We start from the raw sequence: 20,204 nt of genomic DNA, 5'->3' as shown, positions 1-20,204 counted from the left end.
ACAAAATTTACGTCATTCAAATAAAACTGTTTATTGTGTTCCAGACATAAAAGAAAACTTTTGAGCTAAATTACTCCATGTACAGTATCTTGCATGTGAAACACTTTCACATCTGGTGGAGAGGAATTTACTTACCGATGAGTACAGCTTTCCATCACCATCCATACAAAGGAACTGTGCAGTCTCAATGCCTCTGATTACAATACAGCCTGCATCCACAGGGTGAATCTCCAGCAGACCTTTTAAGCACATTTTAAAACATGTGTAGAAGCAGAAGTCATGACCCACATTATTCTCAAACACAGGATTTTGACATTAAATTATGAACATATTACTTACTATACCGACTTTGATCTGCCGAGCTAAGAATCCGACCATCTTCATGAATCATCAGATGTACTCCTGCCCTGGCAGCATACAGGTGCCGAGAGCGAACTGTGTCGCTCCAGCTGTTGCGTAAGGAGGATTTCAGGTTTGAAAGGGCTATATCAACAAATGCTACCACAACAAATACATGAACGACTAATATATTGACTTTCTGTCCCAAAAGCATTATTCTTCAAGATTCTTCCGATTTCTGCTATTTGTTCTTGTTTAACAGTAACAAGTACTCTTTTCTCTAGCGAGCCTTTTAAATGCGGCTCTTATCAGTTGCTGATAACCTTCTCCCCCAAATCCAATTCCAAGAAGCATTCAGACACACCCCTTCACAACGTCCAACTAAATCGTTGTTCTTTTGGGATTCAAAGAGGTCCAAATGCTACAATACATAATTAAATCAATAATGAAAAAAAAACAGGAAAAACTGAATGAATGACTAACCAACATTTCTCTTTCCAAAATGCATACATCTTTAGTTAAACTCAAATGTATTTGAGGGAAAACAGACTTTTTAGATTTGGTAATTTAATATAATATTTTTAGATGAAAAAACATTTTTTTAAATTATGGGCATTGAAGACCATTCATTCATTCATTCATTCATTCATTTTCTGGACCACTTTATCCTCACTAAGGTCTAGTGGGTGCTGGAATATATCCCAGCCTACTTCGGGCAATATGTGGGGGATGCCCTTGTCAGCGGGGAGGTGCTATGCACACTGCCTCAGATCGGCCGCCGGCGGCCGCAACCCCTCCCGCTGGGAGCCTGGTGTGGTTATTTGCCTTGAGGGGGTTCCTCCCTACTACCACGATCTGCGGCAGGCATTCAGCAAGGACAGTGCTCAATCACTGCCGCCGCATCGACCTTTTGACTGTGCCATTGAGCTTCAGCGCAATGCCCCACGCCCCAACTACCAAGTCTCTCAGCTGGAACGGAAAGCCCTGAAGGACTAAATCAACACCTCCCTCGCGCCCGGACTTATACGGCCATCTCTGTACCCCCTGGGAGCAGGTTTTTTCTTGAGCGAAAGGAAGGTCCCTGCGCCCGTGCGTGGATGATCGCGGACTTAATGACATCACAGTAAAGAATAAATACCCGCTCCCTCTGATCGACTCGGCCTTCGCACCCCTTCAATCCGGTACCGTATTCACCAAGCTGGAGCTCTGGAGCGCATACCACCTGATCCGTATCAGGGAGGCGGACGAGTGGAAGACCGCATTCAAGAGTGCCGAAGAATCACCTTCCATAAGGACTGTTGGTAACTTAACCTCTGGTGCTGTTCGGTCGTGTGCTTCCGCCAGCCGTGGTGGGTGTGTAATATGAAAATAGTGCTTATTATAAGGTTTAATTTTCAGAAAATTGAAGTTTGTAAGACGAAAAGTTTGTAAGATAGATTGGCATATGGGAGACGAGGGTTCGAATCCCACTTGGGGCAGAGAAAATGAGCACAAAAACATCATCATGTAAATTTCTCCACTGTGAGACTAATAAAGGCATATCCAATCCAATCCAATCATCCAGTGTGGGTCATTGGGTAGGACCCTTCACGCTAATGCCTACCTCATACAATGAAGAGAGACAATAAATGGAATGACATGCCGGCTCAGACGTCGCCCGGCCAAACAAGGTCTGCGTCAGGTGCTGGGGAACCAGGGCACTCTGATGAAAAATGGGCTACTGGAACAAAGCGGAGATGGACGAGATGCGATAACATGTCTCTGTTGGAATGCTACTACTCAAGCAACCCTTGTCAGAGGGGTTACATGCGGAGAATGGGGGCTGAATGGTTACTTCGAAACCCACAGTCACGGTTGACCACGAAACAACTAGTAGCTCAGTGTTCCAATATTCACAAACGGCAATTGCTATCACAACTTGAGATTGATGAGGTACAACACAAATTCCGAGGTGAAGGGCTCCAGGCTGCCACATCAGAGAAAGCGGTTCAACCAGAGATTGGGAGGCAAGCCCCAATGAATGATGAGATTGGGAAGCCAGCCCGAATGAATGAAATGCTGAGCGAGGCAGCAACTGACCTGAGATAACCTAACTAAGAAACCGATTACAACGGCTATGTGAAGTACCACCTGAAAGTCTCATGGAAACTGTGAATGCAGCACTGAGAACGATCCCGACCGGAACGATCACGGAAACCAATGAGCTGATATACACCTCAGCATCAGTGATCCTCGAGATGCTTGGCTACAAGAGCAACCATGAGAGCCACGAGATTCATTACCCACCATGGAAAAGACGGTTGGAGGCCAAGATCAAGGCGGCTCGGAAAGATGTGAGTCAATTGACGGAGACCCAGAGAGGTGTGAATAAAAGGCCAATACCCAAGAGGTACATGCAGATAACCATACCTGAAGCACTCGAAACTGCCAAACAAAGGCTCCAGGCCTTGTCCAGTCACCTGAAGAGGTACACGAAAGAGAATGAGGCCAGAAGAATAAACAGGCTGTTCGCAACACAACCTGCAAAAGTGTACGCTCAGTGGCAGGGTTCTAACAGCAGAGCAGACCCTCCAAGGCTGGAAACTGAAAGATACTGGAAAGGCATATGGGAGAAGGAGGTCGCACATAACAGCAGTGCACAATGGCTGGTGACTTTGAAAGAGGAGCACAGCAACCTCCCTGAACAGAAGCCTGTTACCATCACAGCGGCAGATATACAAGGAAGAGTCTCAGGTATGAAAAACTGGACGGCACCAGGCCCAGATATGATCCACACCTACTGGTTAAAGAAACTCACAGCTCACCACGAGCGCCTAGCAGCACAAATGAACCAGGATGGCTAACCGAAGGGCGAACAATCCTGATCATGAAGGATTCCTCAAAGGGTGCTGTTCCTTCCAACTATCGGCCAATAACCTGTCTCTCCACAACATGGAAGCTCATGTCAGGCATCATTGCGGCTAAGATAAGTGGACACATGGATCAATACATGAGCAAAGCACAGAAAGGCATTAGTAGAGATACTAGAGGTGCCAAACATCAGCTGCTGGTTGACAGAACAGTCGCTCAAGACTGCAGGTCCCGACATACCAACCTGTGCACAGCCTGGATTGATTACAAGAAAGCATATGACTCGATGCCACACACATGGATCACTGAATGCTTGGAGTTGTATAAGGTCAACAGGACCCTGAGAGCCTTCGTTGCAAACTCGATGAGGATGTGGAAAACCACACTTGAAGCCAATGGCAAGCCACTAACGCAAGTGTCCATCAAATGTGGCATATACCAAGGTGATGCACTCTCCCCACTGCTGTTCTGCATAGGACTGAACCCCCTCAGCCAGATAATCGCCAAGACAGGCTATGGATACTGCCTCAGAAATGGAGCTACGATCAGTCACCTCCTCTACATGGATGACATAAAGCTGTATGCTAAGAGCGAAAGGGACATAGACTCCCTGATCCACACAACCAGGATCTACAGCAGTGATATCGGAATGTCATTCGGGCTAGAGAAATGTAGTCGGATGGTGACTAAGAGGGGCAAGGTAGTCCACACTGAAGGGGTCTCACTCCCTGAAGGAACAATAGCGGACATTGAAAACAGCTACAAGTACCTCGGTATACCACAGGCCAATGGCAACCTCGAACTAGCAACAAGGAAAGCGGCTACGACCAAATACCTCCAGCGAGTGAGGCAAGTCCTCAGAAGCCAGCTCAATGGCAAAAACAAGACCCGGGCAATAAACAGCTATGCCCTGCCAGTGATCAGATACCCTGCAGGAATAATAAGGTGGCCAAAGGAAGAGATTCAGACCACGGATGTTAAGACCCGAAAACTCCTCATCATGCACGGAGGGTTCCATCCCAAGTCCAGCACCCTGAGACTGTACACAAACTGTAAGGAAGGAGGCCGGGGACTAGTGAGTGTGAGAGCCACTGTCCAGGATGAAACATCCAAGCTCCATGAATACATCAAACAGAAGGCTCCAACGGATGATGTACTCAGAGAATGTCTCAGACAATGGGGAACAGAGGATGAGGTGCTGGAAGAGGGACAATCATGGGAGGAAAAGCCCCCACACGGGATGTACCACCGAACCATAGCAGAAGTGGCTGATCTCAAGAAGTCCTATCAGTGGCTAGAGAGGGCTGGCCTAAAGGACAGCACAGAGGCACTCATCCTGGCTGCCCAAGAGCAGGCCCTGAACACCAGAGCCATAGAGGCAGGGATATACCACACCAGACAAGACCCAAGGTGCAGGTTGTGCAAAGAGGCACCTGAGACAATCCAACACATAACTGCAGGGTGTAAGATGCTGGCAGGGAAAGCCTACATGGAGCGCCATAACCAGATGGCTGGCATCCTCTACCGAAACATCTGTGCGGAGTATGGACTGGAAACCCCAAGGTCAAAATGGGAAACACCTCCCAAGGTGGTGGAGAATGACCGAGCAAAAATCCTGTGGGACTTCCAGATACAGACTGACAAGATGGTAATGGCCAAACAACCAGATATTGTGGTCATAGATAAAAGGGAAAGGAAAGCCGTTGTCGTGGATGTAGCGCTCCCGAGTGATGGAAACATCAGAAAGAAGGAACATGAGAAAATCGAGAAATACCAAGGGCTCAGAGAGGAGCTGGAGAGAGCCTGGAAGGTAAATGTGACAGTCGTGCCTGTGGTGGTCGGAGCACTCGGGGCAGTGACCCCCAAACTCGACGAGTGGTTGCAATCCCGGGAACAACATCGGATATCTCGGTCCAGAAAAGCGCAGTGTTGGGAACAGCACGGATACTGCGCAGAACCCTCAAGCTTCCTGGCCTCTGGTAGAGGACCCGAGCTAAGATGGGGGACAGACACCACCCATGGTGGGTGAGACGAGGATTTTTATTTTATATATATATATATATATATATATATATACACGCACACAGTCACATCCTGGGGACCACTTGACCTATGGGGACAAAAAACCTGGTCCCCATAAAGAAAATATATAAAAAACCTTTCAGGAGCTGCCCTGCATGTGCATGTGACGTTTTATTAATTAATAATAATAATAATAATAATAATAATAATAATAATAATAATAATAATAATAATACATTTCATTAATAAAGGGCGGCCCGGTAGTCGAGTGGTTAGCACACCGGCTTCACAGTGCAAAGGTCGCCGGTTCGCGTCCCGGTCGGGCCTCCCTGTGTGGAGTTTGCATGTTCTCCCCGGACCCGCGTGGGTTTTCTCCGGGTCCTCCGGTTTCCTCCCACACTCCAAAAACATGCATGGCAGGCAGATTGACAACTCCAAATTGTCCCTAGGTGTGAGTGTGAGAGTGGCTGTTGTATGTCTTTGTGTGCCCTGCGATTGGCTGGCAACCAATTCAGGGTGTCCCCCGCCTCGTGCCCGAAGACAGCTGAGATAGGCTCCAGCAACCCCCGCGACCCTAATGAGGAATAAGCGGTACGGAAAATGAGATGAGATGAGATTTCATTAATAAGCATCCAGTTTTCAGCCACGTTACCTTTTAGCTGCAGAGCTGTGGGTAGACGTAAAGCTTCCGTTTTTGTCCTTTTCTCACGGGGTTTGTGCTCAATGTCTTTCCTCCGTGGAATCTTCCGTTCCAAGTCCTCTTGTCTTCCAGACCAATTCTGACACCATGTATTGCTTTGTGTAAGCGAGTTCGGTAAATGCTATAACTTCTGGATAGAGTTGAGGTTCTTGATTAGGACAGCTGTGTTGGTTGGAGGAAGAAGGCAATTCACAAGTGTGGCTCTAATCAGACTGATTGGCAGCAGCGTGCATGCTCCTTTCGTCTATAGCCAGGCATCACTAGTAGAACACGCAAATACAATTTGCTCATATCATTACATAATGCCTAGATTCTAGGGGTGAAAGGAAAGGAAACAAGATATTCTAAGGCTTAGAATATCTTATTTTCGATCCTTTCACACACACCCTTTTCATATTGCTGGTGTGGACTCCAAATTTCCCCATTGACGGACGAATAAAGGTTTTCTGATTCAGATACGTGATATTCTGTTTAATCTGTTTAATTCTGTTAATTTAAATAACACTATTTTCTTAAAGACAGTGTACTTCAGGCGTTCAATTACCTGACATGTTTCGCCGTACAGTTGCGCCTTCGTCAGAGTGTCACGGATGTTGGTGCGCCGCGCCTTTTTCAGCTGGTGTGACGATGAGGGCGTGACCTCCCTGTCAGATCTGACAGGCGAGTCACGCCCCCCACTGTCCCGCCATCCCTGCAGGTCTGTCAGAAAAGAGTCTCTTTTAAATCAGATGTCAAGTAGACAGGGTGAACTTAATGCAACTGTGTGGAAAATTGAAGGGAAAACCCGAAAGGAAAAGAAGAAGATTGATTGAAGACCAAGCCAGATATGGCTCGCGTTCTCTGAGTCACACAACATTTAATGAACAAAAATGATGACATTAAATTATTTCAATGACATTAATTGACTTTGATTTGACTGTTAAGTTCAGGCGCTTGCTATTTTTGATTAGTAATAGTTTGTGTGAGGTCTCCATGAATCAGGCTTATCTTATCGGGATTGTGTGTGAATTATTTCAATGTATTTAAATATAGTCCCATTTACGCACGGAAAAGCGATTTTTCTGAAGTCCCCATCTAACATGTGGGGACTACAGAAAAATTCAAACATAAAGCTATGAAACATGACTTCATAAAGTCTTATCTTTAAAGGTGTGTATAAGCTGACAAAGCCATTGTGTGCATCCCCGATTTTTTTATAGATGTAAGTCATTTGGAAAGGGTGGTCCCCAGAAAGCATAAAAACGCGTATGTGTGTGTGTGTGTGTGTGTGTGTGTGTGTGTGTGTGTGTGTGTGTGTGTGTGTGTGTATAAAGAAAATGTGTATAAAGAAAATGTGTATAAAGGGCATCTGTAAAAATCAATCATTTGAAATAAGATAGTAGGAAATACAGTTACAATGCGTATGGCCTGTACACAGTCTTGTCTTCACACAATGTTTGCTCAATAGTCTGACGTCTCTGCTGACAGTGTTATACAGAACAGCAGTGAAAAGATCAAGGTGTTGTGTTTCTGTGGCCAGGCCAATTAATTTAAAAGTTGAAACAATTGAGGATCGTTAAATTTTCCTTGGTCATAAATGTATGGTCGTAAATAAATTCACAAAGTTGACGGGCTCAAATTTAAGATTTAAGTATACTTTCTTTCAGAAGTAGGCCCGTGCGCTCTTCCTTCCAGAATGGACACTGATTGAGCAACGGGTTTTGACATAATTTAACTTCTCTGACACATCACGTGTCACAAGAATTGTTCTAAAATGGCATGCATTCTCCCACGCTCTGATGCCTGACTTCTTATAGGGAGTGGAATGAATAATTCTAGTTACTTATTACATATGAATTACTTGCCAATGAAATCAACCAAAGTACTATTAACTTTCTGTGCTACACTGGGAAAAATTTGATATGAGGGAGGAAGCACATGGTCACGCCATACTATTTGTGAAGAGTTGTTGGCCTTCCGAAGGCCGTCTTTTACAGCCTGTTTCAGGCCAGCTGGGCCAGAATGCTGCTGCTCCCCTCTTTTTTTACTCATAAGAGGGAGCAAATGACTCAAATCTTTAAATAACCACACACCAACTTAACTCCACCCCCACCCCCCCACCCCCCACTCACACATCCCTTACACACCTGCCCGACGCCTCAATTTTGTGGACTAGACATCATTATAAGTAGCAAGAACTAAATCCAGGCGCCGAGGGGATCGAGTCTTTCCCGTTGATTGTCCCTTTCTTTGGAAGAACATCTCACTAATTATTCAGCATGCTCCATTCTTGATCATCAATTAAAGTAGTCCAAGATGGTGCCCGAGTAGGCAGCCGTCAGCAAGTGCTCTGATGAGCCTTGCTTTTTTTGTTGTTTTTGTCTTGTTTTTGTGTTTTCTTTTGTCACTTTGTGTTATTGTGCGTCGTGCGGAACGGATACCAATAGTTTTTTGACCACGACATTCATCAAGGAGGAGACTGTGCTGAGCAGTTGCGCCTTTTCGGCAGCATGGATATGCCAGTACTGTTTTTGAATGGGAGGAATGTCGGTGGCATTCGACTGTCATCGCTGGACAGCTCTGGGGCCATTGTGCTTTTTTGCGCCTGTAATGGGCAGCATCTTCACAGCCTCGCTTTGTTCAGTGGGAGGTCGGTGCTATTGGACAGTCTGCGACTGGATGGATGCATGGCTTGAGGAGCCCGCGATAAGAAGGAAGGAGCGTCAGCGCAGAGCACCGATGCGTATATGGAACTGTCGCGGGATGGAATTGAAGCTGATTTATGTGGGACAGGAGATGTGACGCTCTCTTTTCGTCAATGGATGCTACAGCTGTGTGTTTGCTTTCAACATTTAGCTTGTAGTCGACGTGCACATTCCACCATGATGTCCCTGATCCACTGGTGAAGAGACGCTTTGATCCTCTCCTCTTTCATCTGGAACTGCTTTATCTAACAAAGAGGGTACAGAAAGTGCTTAAGAATGAATGTCTCTCTGTGTCTTTGTGTTGTCATGTTATTTGTTATTTAGTTTTTTTTTTGTTCTTTTGACTTCAAGACGGCGCCGCGAGAGTGGCTGCCTTTACAGCAGTTCCTGTGTTTTGCTTTTCTACTTTCATTTTTTTCCATAAGTTTGCTGCTGTGAAATGTAAACTTCTCCACTGCGAGACTAATAAAGGCAAATCCAATCCAAATCCAATCCAAACCCGCCTCAAAACACACTTGTATTTCTTGGCATTTGACACAACATTGACACAGACTTGATCTTATTTATAGTCTCAGGTGCTTTCTACCGTCTTTGTTACTGATTATCGCTTGATTGTTGTTTCTCTGATAATTGCTCCATGTACAGCACTTTATAAACAGAGATAGATGTTTTAAATTGCTCTATAAATACAGTTGAGTTGAGGCCTGGTCACTTGCCTGGTCCAGAGTCCACATCACCCTGGAGAGATTTCAACTGGTTCTGTTCAAATCCTGATGTTCTTCTCAGACCATTGAATGAGTTCTCCATCCTCACGTGTTAGCGCAAATACAATTTAAAAAATGGAAAATGCATCGTGCCTGACTGCACACCCACCGAGAGCTCACCATGCAGATGCTTCTCCAACTTTGGATACCCTTAACTCATTTGATGCCATTCACTATTGTCACGTCACTTGAGGCTCGAGGGCAGGGCTCAAGTGACGAAGGAAAGCGGGGAGGTAGGATCCAAAATACACGGCGAGACAGATACTCAGGAACAAAAGTCTTTACTGAGACATGCATGCAAAGATAACAGCAGGATGAGGTAAGTGACTGTGATTGATAAAGGCAGACCTGACGGCAAGGCAGTAGCAAGGGTGGCTTTCAGAATACTCCGACGAAGATGGTGGTGTGCGATCGGCAAATATAGTCAGAAGGCACAATCAAAGGAATGACAAACAGTTGTGGGAACCCAGGTGAGTGATAATGGGAGGGGCCGTCTCCAGGGAGCAGTGGAGGAGGTGACAGGAGGGGCGGGGCGCGCCCAGGACGGCGACGAGACAATGCCCCCCCCTCAACGGACGCCTCTTGGCGGCCCACCAGGTTTGGATGGGTGAGCCGCATGGAACGCCCAGATGAGAGACGGGTCGAGGATCCAGGCACGTGGGACCCACTGTCGTTCCTCCGGTCCATAGCCCTCCCAGTCGACCAGGTACTGCACTCCCCTGCCCATGCGCCTGGAGTCCAGTATCTCCCGCACGGTGTAGACCGGTCCGTCGGCCAACAACCGGGGGGGATGTAGGGGGGTGGGCGTGGGGGCTAAGGAGCTCGTTTCCACTGGCTTGAGGAGGGAAATGTGGAATACGGGGTGGATCTGCATGGTGGTTGGCAGCCGGAGCCTCACCGAGACCGGGCTGAGGATGGCCTCGATGGGGAAGGGACCCGTGAAGCGGGGGCCCAGTTTGGCTGAAGTCCCTGCTAGCCGAATGTCCCTCGTGGACAGCCAAACCTCCTGCCCGACCTGGTAGCTGGGTGCCTGTCGCCGATGACGTGGTGCGTGTCAGGGCGTCCTTGGTCTCCTTCCAGACTCGGTGGGCCTGTCTGAGGTGATGTTCAATAGACGGGACCTCCACCTGGCCCTCCTGGGTGGGAAACAAGGGCGGCTGATAGCCACAGGCGGACATGAAGGGGGACCGACCTGTGGCTGCGGAGACCAGGGAGTTGTGGGCGTACTCCACGCAAGGTAGGTGTAGGGCCCACGACGCCGGGTTGTGGAAGCACACGCACCGGAGGGCCGCCTCCAGGTCCTGGTTCTTCCTCTCCATCTGTCCGTTGGTCTGGGGATGGTATCCAGACGACAGGCTCGCTGACACCCCTAGGGACCGACAGAAACGCTTCCATACCTTGGACACGAACTGCCGTCCCCGGTCCGACACGACGTTAGTCGGAATCCCGTGGAGACAGACGACGTGGTTAACCAGGAGTTGAGCCGTCTCGATGGCGGACGGCAACCTGGTTAACGGGACGAAGTGGGCTGACTTGGAGAATCGGTCCACTACGGTGAGGACGACCTTGCCACGGGAGGGGGGAGGCCTGTCACGAAGTCGACGGAGATGTGGGACCAGGGTCTGGACGGTACCGGTAGGGGCTGGAGGAGTCCTGCCAGGGGCTAGTGGGAGGCTTTCCCACGGGCGCAGGTCGGGCAGGCCTTCAGAAAAAGGGTGATGTCCCTCCTGAACCCCGGCCACCAGAACCGTTGAGCGATGAGTTGAATCGTCCTGTTGACCCCCGGGTGACAGGCTATCTTGGAGGTGTGACCCCAGGTGAGCACCTCCGAGCGTAGAGGGGGGGGGGCGAACAGGCGATCCTTGGGACAGCCCCTGCGGATGGGGGTCGTCCCCTGGGCTTGCTGAACTTTCTCCTCAACCTCCCACCTCAAGGCACCCAGGATACGCTGGGCCGGCAGGATGTTGGTGGTGGTCTCCTCCCTTTCTGCCGGCTCATGGATGCGGGATAGGGCATCGGGCTTGGTGTTCTGTGACCCTGGGCAGTAGGTGAGAGAAAAGTTAAAACGGGTGAGGAAGAGTGACCATCGGGCCTGTCGTGAGTTTAGTCTCTTGGCAGACCGGATGGCCGCCAGGTTTTTATGGCCCGTGTAGACGGTGAAGGGGTGTTTCGCTCCCTCAAGCCAGTGTCTCCATTCCTGCAGAGCCAGGACGACCGCCAGCAGTTCCCGGTTGCCGACGTCATAGTTAGCCTCAGCGGGGCTGAGCCGGCGGGAGAAGAAGGCGCATGGGCGTAGCTTCTGGTCAACTGGGAGAGCGCTGGGACAGGACGGCCCCTACTCCAGACTCGGATGCGCCAACCTCGACCGTAAACGGGAGGTCCAGGTCGGGATGACGCAGAACAGGGGGATTGGTGAAAGCTAGACGGAGGCGGTTGAATGCCCCCTCAGCGTCGGGCGTCCACCTGAAGGGAATTTTGGTGGACGTGAGGTTAGTGAGGGGGAGTGCCTTCTGACTATACCCGCGAATGAAGCGGCGGTAGAAGTTGGCAAACCCCAAAAACCGCTGGAGCTGTTTACGCGTCTTCGGGATCGGCCATTCTTCCACCGCTTTAGTTTTGGCGGGGTCGGCCCTGAGCTGCCCGTGCTCCACGACAAACCCTAGAAAAGACAGAGAGCGGAAATGGAACTCGCACTTCTCTGCCTTCACATAGTGCCGGTTTTGCAGGAGCCGCGCCAGGACCCGTCGGACGTGTTGCCGGTGCTCTTCTGCAAAATGAGAAAAAATGAGAATGTTATCTAAGTAAACGAAAACAAAAACATTGAGGAAGTCCCTGAGCACGTCATTGATCAGATTTTGAAAAACGGCGGGCGCGTTCGTGAGTCCGAACGGCATCACCAGATACTCAAAATGCCCTAATGGCGTCTTGAATGCTGTCGTCCATTCATCCCCCTCACGGATGCGGACCAGATGGTAGGCGCTACGGAGGTCCAATTTTGAAAAAATGGTAGCGGACTGGAGGGGCGCGAAGGCTGAGTCCATGAGGGGGAGAGGGTATTTATTGCGGATGGTGATGTCGTTCAGACTCCGGTAGTCGACACACGGGCGCAGTGATCCGTCCTTCTTATCAATAAAAAAGAACCCTGCGCCCAGCGGAGAACATGATGGGCGAATGAGTCCCGCCGCTAGGGAGGAGTCTATATAGGTGCTCAGGGCTTCCCGTTCAGGTTGTGAAATATGAAAAAGTCTGGAGTCCGGTAATGAAGCCCCTGGCTGCAGATCAATCGCACAGTCATACATAGTTGTCCTTGCTAAACACCTCCCGCAGGTCGTGGTAACACTGTGGCACACCCTTGAGGCAGATGGCCTCGGGTGGGCCACCGCGGGAGGGGTCTCGCCCTGTCGTTGCCGACCGCAGGCAGTTGGCGTAGCAGTAGGGGCTCCAGCCCTGAATGGTGGGGCCCTCCCAGGAGATGGACAGGTCATGGGTATTGAGCCAGGGGTCGATGATGCACCCGTCGGCCCCCGAGTCAACTAGTGCCCGCACGGTTTGGGAGCTGGAGGGGCCAATTAGTTCGCTGTCCAGCTCCAACCGCGTAACGGGGGTCGTGGGTTTGACCTCCAGAGGTCGCCGTTTCGACGGGGACTTGCGGGGGGCCAGAGGTCTTAGGCTGGGGGCCTTGGGTGCGACGAGCCCCGGGGTTGGTGCGGTCGTTCCCTCCCCCTGTCAGCATGGGTTCGGGGGATTCCTCCAGGCGCCGCACGCGCTCGCTGCCGGGTGTGGTAGACCTGGACCGGCTTCGGGGCTCGTCGAGCCGCCGGCCGCGCTTCTCCCTCTGCCGCTCCCGATGACGGTGATCCAGACCGATGACTATGGCGACCAGGTCGTCGAAGGTGGTGCTAGCATCGCGGGTAGACAATTCGTCCTTGAGATCGGCATTCAAACTGCGACGAAACACCCCCCTCAACGCTCGGTCGCTGTAGCCGCTGCCAGTGGCCTGGATGCGGAAGGCGACGGAATATTCCGCGGCCGAACAGGCCCCTTGGACGCAGTCGACTAGTCTCCCCTCAGCTTCGACCTCCGTCACCGGATGATGAAAGACCCGGCATATCTCGGCGACAAAGTCCGGGTACGAGGTGCGCAGCTCCGGTCGGGACTCCCGGACGGCCAGCACCCAGGTCTCGGCTTCTCCCGTGAGCAGGCTGGTGATGAAGGCTACCTTCGCCTCATCGCTAATGTAGGCGTATGGATGTTGCTCAAACACGAGCGTGCACTGCATTAAAAACTGAGAGCAGCGCCCGGTTTCGCCTGCGTAGCGTGAGCGGAGAGGTAGTTGTAGAGCGCGCCTACACACGGGCGGGGAAGACTGGGCTGTAAGGGCGGCAATGCGTGTCTCAGCCGCCTCGAAGCGTTGAGCCAGCGTGGTGGTAATTTGGCTGATTTCCGCGATGGCTCGAGCCAGCTGGCTCGAACGCTCCGCTTGTATGGTAAGGGCAGCGAGGAATCTGTCTTCGCCGGCGGGATCCATGGGTTGGTCGGAGTATTATGTCACGTCACTTGAGGCTCGAAGGCAGGGCTCAAGTGACAAAGCGGGGAGGTAGGATCCAAAATACACAGCGAGACAGATACTCAGGAACAAAAGTCTTTACTGAGACACGCATGCAAAGATAACAGCAGGATGAGGTAAGTGACTGTGATCGATAAAGGCAGACCTGACGGGTGGTCTGATGATGGCAGGTGAGTGATGATGGGAGGAGCCGTCTCCAGAGAGCAGCGGAGGTGACAGGAGGGGCGGGGCGCGCCCAGGACGGCGACGAGATGTGACAACTATTTAATTCGGGAATTAAAAATTAGACAGTGAGCGCCATTTCCGAATTTGGGTGCCGACAAAGCGCAGGCCATGGCCTCCGGCAATGTATTTCGCTTCCACAAGGGGGTAGCATTTAGCTTTTTTCCATGTTAGTGCTTTGTTCCATGCTTCAGATATTGTAAAAGCGCTATATTTGTATTTTGGACAGTCACCCTCATTTTATGCGAATATAACTCCAGACCCATATAATTTAGGAATTAACTATTTTTTTCTGATGAAATAAGCGAGTGTAAAGTTACTTACACTGCTTTGAATGTTTATGTAGTCCTAAATCTCAATATTCTGTGGGTCCTGGAATTCGAGTGACAATGACTAAAACCCTGGCACTGTAGTGGACACATTTTTGCACAAATCTGGCAGTGAATGAGATAAGAAAGAAAAATATATTGCAGTATATTGGAGGACATCATGTAATACATGAAGTAATATATTTTCATATATGGGATTTTATATTTATATTTTCTATAAATTTCGATATATGGATAAACAATATATGTGTATACATCTATAATTGTATTTTTAAAAGTGTTGCAATTGAGACCAAAATATGTCTATGTATTTTTTACATGTCCTAGTCTGTCTTTATATTTTACAACATATTGCGATATACATATATATAATAATATATTTAATTTAATTACATCATCTGAATTATAAACCAGCTGAAGACGCCTCAGTTTACGAACTTAATTAGTGCCCAGAAAGTGTGTCTCAGGCGAAAAGTTCGTCTGCCGAACATTTATTTCATCCAGGTCCCCATAAAACATAATTTTCTGCTAAATGAGCCGTAATACTACACAAAATATACCTCACAGATGTTATGTATATTAAAAGTGCTATTGTATTGCAATTAAAGAAAATAAACTGTACAGTATAATAAAGTTATTTTATTTACGTTTGTGATGGTCGTGGATGTAGTTGCCTGTTGATGATATCCGAGTGTAGTTGCCGTGCTTTCTCTGCGATAATACCCTCACTCACACTGTCCCCTGCTCGCTGCTTTTCGTTAATCTAAATCAACAGAACTTTTTCAACCTCTTTTATTGCCTGATACCGTTGCTTAGACAACACAGAAACATCCTTAGCCACACATAGCATACTGGTACAGGGACGCTAAGTCACACAAACGCACAACCCGTTCATTCCTAAGTGCCGGAGTTGGAGGAAAGACTCGAGCAATGGATCGTCGAGCAAAGAGAGAGCGGAAGGACCGTTTCGACTGTCACCATCCGACTCAGAGCAGTAACGCTAGCGGAGGAAATGAAAATTGAACATTTCCAAGGAGGTCCGTCTTGGTGCTGGTGTTTTATGAAACTGTGCAATTCTTCCATCCGGACCAGGACTACGATATTGAATCACAGCTGCACTCTGACCTTCAAGCGTGTGAGTATTTTAGTGTTGCATTGGATGAAAGTTGTGACATACAAGACAAGCATCAGTTGGCAATATTTGGACGGTGTGTGATCAAAGAAGAACTCCTTGATATTGTTCCATTAAAAGACAACCCGTGGATTCACAGATGAAGCTGCGGCTGAGTTGGAGATGATCAATCTTTGTGAGGAAGGCCAACTGAAACCTGCTTTAAGGGAAGGGACCATTGAGTTCTGGAAACGTGTGCCAAATCAAAAAATAAGCCAACGTCAAACCGGCTGTGCTTAAAATACTGTCAATGTTTGGGTCAACATACGTGTTGGGGTAATTCACTATAGGAACATATTTAAACATCTTTTGGCATCATTTTGTTTTGGTTTGGACTTCCTGATATGTCATCATGCGTGCTTTTACATGATGTCACAGCCCATTACGTCACATCCTATTGCGTTGCACCCTGTCCATCATATAAATTCTCTCCCAGTCTGCGCCTCTCTCTCCCCCTCTTCCTGCCTCCTCCTCGGCCGACATGCCCCTGCTGTCTACAAGATTAAACTAACTTATTCTGTCCAACACCTGGACTATGAGTCGGATTCCGGCCGCCGGGCAAACTGCGGATTAGTCGGTTGTCAGACCCGGATCACGCACGAGGGCCTAATCTTCCCATTGGGACGATGACAGTGTTATTGATTTTTTTAATTACAGCTGGAATAGATCGTAGATTTTCCGTAACATTAATGCATTCATCAACATTAGCGCATTATCAGCATTGTGTGCGTCTGTGTGTGTGCATGTGTGCGTGCATTGTGTCTGTGTGTATGTGCGCGCGTTGCTTGAGTGGAGCCGTTGACACAGTGGGGTGCCCTGAGTGTGATTTCCGCTGAGACAAAGGAACAGGGGGGGAGAGGTGGGGGCTGCCCAGGGAGTGCGGGCAGCCCAGCTCTCCTCCTCCTTTTCTGCCCTAAAGGGGTGGGGGACTAGCCCCCCCTGTGGTGACTCCAGGTGTGGTTTGAACAATCTTGCAACATGGAGCGCTCATGACTCCCTCTGGGGAGACACAGTCATTGCAACTTGAGTCAGCAAATCAATTCACCAAGTGATAATGACAGCGTTGGTTCAAGATTTCCAAGAGCAAATCAGGACTTTGTGTCCATTGTATCAATCTGATGATCTTCTGAGGACGCCTGGAAACGATCAACATGATGGAGTTGAAAACATTTTTTTTCATTACGCTTTTTATGCAGATGATGTGAACCGCAACAATTCGCAAACAGAGCGAGGATGGTGGTTGAGAAATCATTCAATTTTCAGGACGAATTGATTAGCTGTGAGATGCACAAGCCACTTGCATCCACCCATCCTATGATTTTCTCGGCGCAGACGCTGCTGAATCACAATTGTAGCATCGGAACTGCATTTTTGATTCTTGATGTCTTTGGAAACAAAATTCAATCCCTGTTTCAATTGTCATATGAGATCCGACAGGAGAAGCCGCAACGGCTAGTGTAATGTACCTGCACATCTAGAGTTTGGCACACCCAACTGATGATTTGGGATCAATTACAAAGCCCTGATTGATAATAGTTTAGATTTCCAAAAGTATAGTTTTTGCCGTATCCTCAAATGCACGACAATTTCTATTTTGCACTTATTAGTTCAGGCGGAATTTTTCAGACACATTTTTTGATGCTAGACATTCAGAATGCTGTAGGAATATTTGTCATCCGACCATCTCGGTGTTAAAGTGCACTTGATTGCACCGCGCCGTATGCGTCGCGGTGCAAGTATTTGGTTTTGTCATTTGGAATTTTTCGACAACACAGGAGCCAGCGACGGATTGTGACAATTAGGCTTGATCGAACGAAAAATATTCAACGTTAGAGATGCAATGGCGGAAATCCAATGTTTATTAAGACGGCCGCAAATGCTAAATTATCTTCTGGCTGCCTTTGCGTACAGTGATGACATTTGTCAGTTCAAAAGTAGTTTATAGTGACGACTAAAAAGGGAGGGTAACCTGTTGAGATTGATTTGATTCCGAATTATAATTATTATGAATGGAATGCAGTGCACTTTAAAGTAATTGACTGCAGTGCACACTAGGGGAATTTCTCGCCGTTCAGGTTGGTAAGAGTGAAATTGGAAGATGGGTTGAGTGGTCACCGGTGTCAGAGATTCAGGCGGAATCAGATAATATAATGTGTAGGGTTTCCATGCTGACCAGCTTCTTTCAGAATTGGGAGAAGGAGATTCTTCAGAAGGGAAGAACTCCTGGGGAATGTATGCCAGGGTGAGCGGAGATGGAACTGGTTTGTGTTGGCGCGGATGGATGTCCTATGCAGAAGCGAGACTGACGGTCAACGGTGCCCTCCGACTGAATGACAAAAGGCGAGTATAATGACCATTTATACAGATTGCCATAATGTTTGCTGACCATGTCAACTTGTGCTAAAGAATTGTAGAAGGCTGTCCTCCACCCAAACAATGTGACGACATGCAAATGTCTACCCCACACAAAATTTGCAGATATGGTTTGCTTGGGTGCCAGTAGAGGAGTAACAGCAGGAGAAGCTGTGCTCAACGTGAAAAAAAATGTCGTAAATGCCACATGAATTGGTGCCCATGCAGATGTTGAGAGACATGCCAAAATTTGGCCTCCAAAATTTTGGAACAGTGATTGACAAATGGTTTTATACAAATTGATAATCTGTGCAATGTCAAAGATGGATCGTGTTTTCCACGCAATCACGTTCCCAGTTGGCAAATTGAGACTTTTCATGTCTCAACAGGGGGGAGTGACGATAGCTCAGATCCCCATTACCAAAATGTTCACCTTTGGTAAAGAATGATGTTGGCTGCAACGTCATTCCCCAAGAAAGTTTGTGCCCTCCAAGAAATGCAGACTCACTAACCACTAACATTTACTAACCAAGTAACATCTAACAACGATTTACTGCCATTTCTGTGAGGGAATGCATTGCAGAGCCTTAACGATGAGACAGACTTGGATAGGAAAAGAAACACCCAGAAAATGTGTTGTGTAAAATGAAACCATCCTGTCGACATGTGACTTGGCACAAGTCTTCTTTTGTACTCCATAGGACGGAGCTGCGGTCTGAAGGGAATGACGTGGGCCACACCAACGTGGGATGGACCGGTTGCGGAGCTGCTAGCCGTGTTAGCAGCCACAAGCTTTATCTGGATTCTCAAGGACATCGTTCATCAAGGAGATTCCCGATGCACGTCACTGGAGCCACGTCGACAGATCACACCCCTTTTCCCAGTCACCAGCTCATCCGTATCACACCCTGGGGCTTGCTTGCGACAAATGCTACAAACAATTTTGTTCCCCCTCGTCGTCCTGGTGATCACCATCACCACCAAGATTTGACTGTTGTAGCGAATGACATTACTTTAATTTGAGATTGTTTCCAGTGTGATTGTTTTATTTCGTGATTTTCTTTTCTTTTTTTCTTTCTTCTTTCTGTTCACCTCCACTGATGTTAGATATGTTCGACAGGGGGGATATGTGGGGGTATTTTGCTATACGAACATCTTTAAACATCTCTTTGCATCATTTTGTTTTGGTTTGGACTTCCTGATACGTCACGCTGCCTGCCTTTACATGATGTCACATCCCATTACGTCACATCCTATTGCGTCGTACCCTGTCCGTCATATAAATCCTTTCCCAGTCCGCGCTTCTCTGTCTCTCTCTCTCCCTCTTCCTCCTGCCTCCTCCTCGGCTGACACCGCGATGCCCCTGCTGTCTACAAGATTAAACTAACTTATTCTGTCCAACACCTGGCTTCCTGCTGATTTAACCATCCTCTGTGTAACCGGCCTCAGGCCTAGGGGATACCTGGGTCGGTCCAAAGGCGTCACAGGCAGGTAGCACTGTGAACGACGAGGAAAGGCGACACGAGACAACCGTGTTAATCAGCTTCACACAACGGCATTTATGACCATTTACTCATCAAAACATCAATTCAGCAATTTCAATATCAGAATACATTCATGTGTAGATCTATACATTCAACATCTATACATTGTATATATCCTCCACATTCGCACATGCTTATGCACGTCTGCCCGCTCGTGTGTGCTGTACTGGGAACTACAATTGACATCCAAAAATCCAAATTCATCAAAGCCACAAAATATTCATCAAAGCCACAAAACAAGGTTTCATATATAGCATCGCCCAATAAGTTCCCAATTACTTTAACATCTTGAGAATGTCTAACACTTATTATTTTGAATACCTGTGAACGACGAGGAAAGACGACACGAGACAACCGTGTTAATCAGCTTCACACAACGGCATTTATGACAACTGCGCATGCGTGAGCTGAGCCTACATCGCCTTTCTCTGTTCCATTCACGGGCGCGTAGCGCCCTCTCCTGACTTGGTAGTCTAATCGACTAACATACAATAACAGAGGTCGTTTCTAACCCCCTACACTCTCCCCTGTTTTAAAAGATGTCCCCCGACATCTTGACTATACCAACAAGTAGTCCAGTACCAGTAGAAGCACAGTCATCTGTCTGGTCTCCGTAGGGTGGTGTCAATCACATTCAAATGCAACTACATTCAAGTCTAT

General features: G+C 48.1%; 2 protein-coding genes across 3 annotated transcripts in view; one reads left to right on the top strand and one right to left on the bottom strand.

Moving 5' to 3' along the window:
- LOC148900201 (fibroblast growth factor 19-like) overlaps window positions 1–16,891 on the bottom strand; it is a 34,063-nt gene extending 17,172 nt beyond the window's left edge. Inside the window, exons 1-4 of one of the 2 annotated variants that reach the window (XM_088991775.1) lie at window positions 12,054–16,891; window positions 5,864–6,610; window positions 340–449; window positions 136–239 (exon numbers count right to left, since the gene is read on the bottom strand). In XM_088991775.1, coding sequence (XP_088847901.1) covers window positions 12,889–13,887 — 999 coding nt within the window. In that variant the 5' untranslated portion in view covers window positions 13,888–16,891 and the 3' untranslated portion in view covers window positions 136–239; window positions 340–449; window positions 5,864–6,610; window positions 12,054–12,888. Of the gene's footprint in view, window positions 1–135; window positions 240–339; window positions 632–5,863; window positions 6,611–12,053 lie in introns of those variants that run through there. The other variant, XM_088991776.1, reaches the window with a different exon arrangement.
- Window positions 1–19,413, top strand: part of LOC148900200 (apoptosis regulator BAX) — a 73,810-nt gene extending 54,397 nt beyond the window's left edge. Inside the window, exon 5 of the mRNA XM_088991778.1 lies at window positions 17,825–19,413. Coding sequence (XP_088847904.1) covers window positions 17,825–17,998 — 174 coding nt within the window. The 3' untranslated portion in view covers window positions 17,999–19,413. The remainder of the gene's footprint in view (window positions 1–17,824) is intronic.
- The last annotated feature ends 791 nt before the right edge of the window (window positions 19,414–20,204 follow it).

Source organism: Hippocampus bargibanti, linkage group LG03 (genome assembly GCF_051943395.1).
Source record: "Hippocampus bargibanti isolate YZ-2025 linkage group LG03, ASM5194339v1, whole genome shotgun sequence".
Lineage (NCBI taxonomy): Eukaryota > Metazoa > Chordata > Actinopteri > Syngnathiformes > Syngnathidae > Hippocampus > Hippocampus bargibanti.
Note: the sequence above shows the minus strand (reverse complement) of the source record. Positions and strands in the feature narration are given on the sequence as shown.